Here is a 6,912-nt window from a genome sequence, read left to right on the forward strand (position 1 = left end):
GTCAGGTCCTTTCGGGGACTCGGCTAATCGGATGCGTGACTGCAGTGGGGGCCCAGGAGTGGGGGCCATGTGAGGAAGTTCTCTTTGTTCTTGCTTTTGAACGAATTCATTTTGTAAATCTGAAAAACCGGCGCGCGATATGACAATAAATTCTCGGATTTTTATAACGGCCACGAATCGTGTCAGCCAATTGTTACGGGTTTAGCCATTATTTAAGTACAGTATAATGCGATTAATTAGGTTTCTGTTTCTTCTAATACATTAGAAGAAAAGCGGGCTCAGCGTTGTAGCAACTATTGGGAGTAAACAGTACTATATGGCTAGTAAGTCGATACAGTAAACAAATTGTATTTTAGCATTGAACTGTGCCACTTCCTGTGGACTGTTTGGACTTGGGTCAACCGGTTCGTAAATACCGCCCACTCCAAGAGAATCCAAGCATAATGTTTACGTATCCTAAAACTAGAAATATTAGACATAATTAAACACACTCAATGGCCCGTGAATATGTGATTATTTAACATGAATGTTTCATATCTGAAATTAGAGCAGAAGCTAATCACTGTAGGTGTCTCAGTTGTAGATTTCTGTGGAATGCTATTGAAATGTATATTTATAATGTTTGTAGATTTCCCAATTAAATATAATAAAAATAAACTGAAAAACAACATCTCCATATAATAATAAAAACAAACAATTGCATTGGCAAGATACGATGTTTATTCTCTCAACATTCAGAACCTATGGAAACCCATATCTGCCACACAGAAGAAAAAACGTTATGCTTAAGTCAAAATTGAGATAGTCATCTAATTATGATTTAGTATATCATAATTATGACATAACTTCTCAAAATGATGACTCTCTCATAATTATGACTTCTCATTTTTGAGCTTTTAATCTCAATTATGTTTCATAAAATTATAACGTTGCATCTCATAATTGATTTATCAAAGCACGATTATGTTTTTGTATGTGGCAGAAATGGGCTTCCATACAGAGCAAACAGTGTGATTTCAAGTCAATGAGATAAAGCAAACTGGTCTTCAAGCATGAGTAACGCTTATTAATGACACTCACTCAATTAACATTTTTACATTATTTTATTTAAAAGAATTGGGGAAGAAACCTCAAACAGTGCTTGATTTGGAATGAAAATATTGAATGTTTTGATCCCAGAAACAAAAGATAGCACAAAAAAAAATAATCAAAAACTATCCTTTTCCTTCTAAAAGGTCACCGACCCCTCCAGCAACCTTCCATTCTTAGGGAACTGCATTTGTATATAGTTCATTGTTTCTCTTAATCTCTTAGAGCTCATCTTTTTTGTGTGATAATTTTGTGGCGTGTTGTTCCACAAATTTGCTCAGTTCCTCGACATCTCTTTTACCACCAACAAATTTGACTGGACTCTGCTTGTTGTTGCTGGGAGCAAAGTAGATTGTGGGGAAACCCTCTGCTTTGTAGCCATCATGAGGCACATCATTAGCAGTGGCATCCATTTTGGCAATGACAATATTCTTCTCATTCTTGTATTTCTTTCCGAGGGCAGTGTAATCGGGCTCCAGCTTTTTGCAGTGGCCACACCATGGTGCATAGAACTCAATAAGTACATCTTTCTTTGGATCCATGACAATGTCATCAAAAGTTTTGCCCACCACAACCTTCACTGGTCCTTTGTTGCTCTTGGGAATAGGCTGAGACTTTATAACAGGTTTCAGCTTGCCTGTCAGAATAAAAAAAAAAAAAAAAAAGTGTAGTCATTGATCTTAACTTTGTAGTGACAAAAACCAATGCACTCCCCATGCCAATGCAAGGCTGGTACTTCTATACTAAATTTACATTCTTGGCACAATTTTTCTAACCAAAGCTACTTGATACACCATACAGGCTTAAAATAATCTACTGCGCAATGGAATTTTATTAAATCTTTAAGAAAGCAAAACAATCTGAGGCTGTAAGATGTGCAACCATAACTACTACTTGTGCATATTCTGAATTTGATATATCAGAATTTAATAAAGTTAATTTATGGAAATATGATACATTTCATTTTCATACAGAATAGGTAACAAAACCAATAAAAGTACCTTTTTTGAAGGCCACGATAAAGCTCCGGAGCACATCAGAGTCAAACTCCTCAGGCTCCATGGCATATTTCTTTCCTCCCTCACCAAGGATGCCCACATTCACCTCCTCGCCACTTTCGCTCAGTCCAAGGCTCTTGAGTTCATCAGCATAGTCTTCCTCATCCGCAATGGCAAAGGTGTACTCGGGGAAGTCCTTTGCTACTTCAAGCACTTTGCTCCTCCAAAACTGTGTGGCTGTTCAGAAAAGGTAACAAAATGGAGTAAATAGTGCACAAATAAGAATAAAATAGTTTGCATAGTGAGGTACACCTATTTTCTTGATTCTTTTCACAGAGTAAGGTACAGTCAAAGACAACGATATAATGCATACCAACTCTGTAGTCAAAACTGAAGTCTACTCCATAATACACAACCACAAGAGGTCGTTTGGTGTATCTCTTTGCATCATTGCTCTGTTTTCTGTGTCCAACCAAAGGAAGAATGTATTTCTTCAAGAAATCTTGCACTTCTGAAGCAAGTGTGGAATCCTTTTAGAAAGAAAAAAAATCCTTCAGCAAACTTACAAACAATGGTGTGCTTCTTGGTCTCCAAGGATCTTGCATAAAACATACCTTTATCGTTAGTGAATGAGATGCTGGTTCATATTTAGACCTAAACTTCTCAGGCTGGAACATGACAATTTGTCCAGGGGAAGCCTTGAGGAACTTTGCAACTTCATTATTGAACGTATGCATAAATTTGTAGTCTTCTCGCAGGGAGTTACCTACAGAAAGAGAGAAAAGATTGTTGGCAACTTAGTTGGCAAAAAGATTGTAACTTGTTAAAAGCTCAAAGCCAAAGTCTGTGTCTCTTTCAGTGTTAAAATGCTTTATTCCATCTCAGTTTAATATGCAGAGACAACTTTAAGCTATTCATTGATTAAGTTTCTAAAAAATAAAATAAATAAATTTAAAACTGTTTGTTTTGAGCGAACCGCTTATACCCCAACAACTTGGGGGTGGGTGCAGGATGATCTGACTGTTTAAACAACTGCAGATGAGGGGCATATTCAGAAAGTGGTTTTGAAAACCTTGTTTATTTTTTACAATTCCGTTCAGTGGCACTAGTGTCACAGAAATTACATACTTCAGCTTTAACTAACTTGAAGATTAAGTTAATGTTTTGTCGTCTGGGATGAAATGTGTATGAAACATCCTACACAATGCACAGTAGCGTCTACAGCATTGTTTGACTGTAGTAACTGTCGCTGACTCTTACCCCATATGGTGAATTATACATAGTAAATAGTAAACAAATGAGTAGTGTCTGAAACTACATACATACATACACATATATATACATATATTATATATACATATATATATATACATATATATATATATATTATACACACACACACATATATACACACACACACACACACATATATATATATATAATGTGTGTGTGTAAAATACAGCAATACCATTGTCGCATATATCATCTCAGAACTTAGATATCATGAACACTAGTGGAGGCAAAAAAGTTCAAGTTTCAAGTCCTCCCTTTCCACACCAACTGCTACTCTTAATTGTAGAAAGAAAAAAAAAAAAAAAAACTCCCTACATCAAGAGGTAAACTGGCATGCAGGTGCAAGGGACTTCAAATAAATAAAATAGCCTACTAATCTCTCGCTGTTGCCAACCCCTGGTAAAAAAGATCTGATTTAACCACTTGCTAAATGACAGTGTGGATAATCAGTCCTAAAGGCCAGATTTGGAAAACAATTGTGCATCATTAATGTATGCATTGTGAACAAAGCTTTAGATAGCCACAATTCTAGAATTTACAGATAACATTTCATGCTCATGCATTTGAAGAAAAGGACATTATAAGACATGATTATACTACTCACATGCTTCTTGATAAAGCTCATATGCAGAATCTTCTTCACTGGAGAAAACTCCAACAATCACAGCATCATCTCCATCTCTTAGGAGCTCCTGAACTTGTTTCAGTGTCTGCACTTGCTTTGATGGAGAACCTGCCTGGTCTGTCATGTAATCAACAATACCTACACCAAAAGGATGAAGAGATTGTAGTTGTCTGGTTTCCAACAGCACCAAATACCTATGGTCTGGAAATCTTATATATTTTATGCCTTACATTTTCAAAGCTTCTAACTACTTACCAAACTTCTCCCGGGGTCCATTGTAGTCAAATGCCTTGCCCTTTCTGAAGATTTTAAGTGTTGGATAGCCAGTAACATCAAACCTAGAAGCTAATTCAGCCTCTGCAGTGGCATCAACTTTAGCCAGTGGAATAGGAGGGGTGTGATTGCTGAGCTCCTTAGCAGCCTTCTCATACTCGGGTGCAAGTTTTTTACAGTGGCCACACCTGTTTGAATTTAAAGCACACTGTATTCTCAGTGCTACAGACTCACTGCTCAAATGGAAGAGAGCTTTGTGTAAAGAGAATACATGACAAACTACTCACATAGAACTTTATTTTAGGAACACCTGTACACCTATTTATTCATGCAATATCTAATCAGCCAATCATGTGGCAGCAGTGCATAAAATCATGCATATACGGGTCAGGAGCTTCAGTTAATGTTCACATCAATCATAAGAATGGAGAAAAAAATAAAATAAAATTGATCTCAGTTATTTAGACCGTGGCATGATTGTTGGTGCCAGATGAGCTGGCTTTGAGTATTTCTGTAACTGGTGATCTCCTGGGATTTTCACACAACAGTCTTTAGAGAGTTTACTCACAATGGTGCCAAAAACAAAAAACATCCAGTGAGCGACAGTTCTGTGGACGGAAACACCTTGTTGAGGAGGTCAACGGAGAATGGCCAGACTGGCTCCAGCTGACAGAAAGGCTACGGTAACTCATAACCACTAACACAATTGTAGTGAGCTGAATAGCATCTCAGAATGCACAACACATCAAAACTAGAAGCAGAAGGGTCACAACAACAGAAGACCATGTAGGGCACTTAATTAGCACCATAGTGTTCCTAATAAAGTGCAAAGTGAGTGTATTTGCACAAACATATACAAGCACATCACCCTAAAAAAAAAAAAAAGGATACAAACCAGGGTGCGTAGAACTCAACCAAGATGATGTCTGCATTGTTCACCACGTCATCAAAGTTATCCTTAGTCAGGACTAGGGTAGCCTCTGGGGGAGGTTTCCAGTCTGGTTGGGCAACTTCTTTAACTCGTTCCACAATGGCTGCAAAACAAAAGTCATAACCACACTGACCATCAAAGCGTCAATTGAAAATAATGAGCAATTTATTACAACTCACAGCAACCTCAAACACTTCATGAAAACAATAATTCCAATAAATAGAACATATTGGCTTCAGTGCACTCACCACGCTCACTTCGGTCCCCATCATAGTCCACTGGCTCTCCTTTTTTGAAAATTTTGATGGTGGGATATCCAGACACTTCAAATCTACTGCCAACAGCAGTAGCCTTCGTGGCATCAACCTTTGCCACTGGAATTGGTGGGTCATTCTCTTTGAGCGTCTGAGCGATTTTCTCATACTCAGGAGCAAACTGCTTGCAGTGCCCGCACCTGAAAAAGTGTAAAGTTTGCATGATCAAGCTCTTTGACAGTTGGCTGTGAAGTGTCTCCTATTGACGTGGAAGGGTGTAAATTTACCATGGTGCATAGAACTCCACCAGCACAGTGTCTTTGTCCTGCATGAAGGTGTCAAAATTTGTATCGGTCAGTATGAGCACCCCATTCTCCTCTTTTACTTCAGTGTCATCTGCATCATCATCATCATCATCATCGTCGTCTTCATCTTCTTCACCAAGATCTTCTGTGGAATCTGAAATGTTGGGTTTCACAATTAAAGATCACAAAAGGGAAATGCATCTAGCTAGATCAATACTGTTTGTACAATTATTATAAATATTTCATAATTAGTAGACGCATTTTAAATTATTATACACACAATTATGTACACCGATTTCTTGTTTTATATTAATATTTTAGTGGCTATGAAACAATACAACACATTCTAGCATGCATCAGTGCAAACAATTCATCAAGATAGTTAGCAACAGCATACCACCGTGCGAGACTTTATTGAACGGATCTGAATGTCCCAAAACACTCATAAAATGTCAGCAACATGCAAAGGGAAATCTTACCACCCTTGGAATCCTCTTCGCATCGGCTGGGCAATATGAAGTGTGTCACTCCGAGCAGCACAATCAAAAGAAGCGTTACCTTCTTCATTATTTTCACGCCTCTTTTCGTTAGATTAGTGAATTAAACCAGATGCATGCACTGCTACCTGCTGTCAAAGCTATTTAAATACAGTGATATTTATGATAACGTTTTCATTAATTGATTTGGCTCAGGTGATTACAGATTCTGCTTTCTATCTAAACGCATTTTTCTGACTTGGCTTCCTCGCTCCTATACTTGAACTTGTCTGACTTGCCATGTTCTGATTGGATGGCGGAGAAAGGACTTAGCCAATCATTAATCGCCACTCAAGCCCGTAGCTCATGCACGTTCAGAACCGCAATTGGGTGTTCTGCAGTGGGATGGTTATTGAAAAGGGCGGGACGATATATAGGAACTGTTACCATGGCTTGCAGTAAGTATGCACTTTTATTGTATTGACTGGAGCGATGTAGTACTATTCAGTACTTAAAAAACTGCAAAGAAGTCATGCATTTCCTAAAATTCACATGTGCCTGAACTACACCAGCCAGGTGAAATAAGTAAATTAGACAAAAATAGGTTAAGATTTTATTTACTAATTTTTTTTCTTTTGAAAGTTGGCAAAAAAAAAAAAAAAAAAAAA

At 37.7% G+C, this 6,912-nt stretch overlaps 1 protein-coding gene across 1 annotated transcript; it reads right to left on the reverse strand.

Annotated features, from left to right (window-relative positions):
• Positions 1-1,084: 1,084 nt before the first annotated feature.
• On the reverse strand, positions 1,085-6,534 carry pdia4 (protein disulfide isomerase family A, member 4). Its single transcript, XM_051682813.1, has 10 exons — positions 6,248-6,534; positions 5,751-5,922; positions 5,458-5,663; positions 5,174-5,312; positions 4,261-4,466; positions 3,985-4,143; positions 2,702-2,853; positions 2,461-2,617; positions 2,091-2,324; positions 1,085-1,726 (listed from the first exon to the last, which is right to left on the reverse strand). The coding sequence occupies exons 1-10, from the start codon at positions 6,333-6,335 to the stop codon at positions 1,311-1,313; spliced, it is 1,929 nt and encodes a 642-aa protein (XP_051538773.1). The 5' UTR covers positions 6,336-6,534; the 3' UTR covers positions 1,085-1,310.
• Between the last annotated feature and the right edge of the window lie 378 nt (positions 6,535-6,912).

The sequence above is a fragment of the Myxocyprinus asiaticus genome, chromosome 41 (genome assembly GCF_019703515.2).
Source record: "Myxocyprinus asiaticus isolate MX2 ecotype Aquarium Trade chromosome 41, UBuf_Myxa_2, whole genome shotgun sequence".
Classification (NCBI taxonomy): domain Eukaryota; kingdom Metazoa; phylum Chordata; class Actinopteri; order Cypriniformes; family Catostomidae; genus Myxocyprinus; species Myxocyprinus asiaticus.

Coding starts and splice junctions, on each gene's coding strand:
- pdia4 (XM_051682813.1), bottom strand. CDS start 6,335: ATGAAGAAGGTAACGCTTCTTTTGATTGTGCTGCTCGGAGTGACACAC. Junction 5,923..6,247: donor CGAAGAGGATTCCAAGGGTG/GTAAGATTTCCC, acceptor CCAACATTTCAG/ATTCCACAGAAGATCTTGGT. Junction 4,467..5,173: donor GTTGAGTTCTACGCACCCTG/GTTTGTATCCTT, acceptor AAATTCAAACAG/GTGTGGCCACTGTAAAAAAC.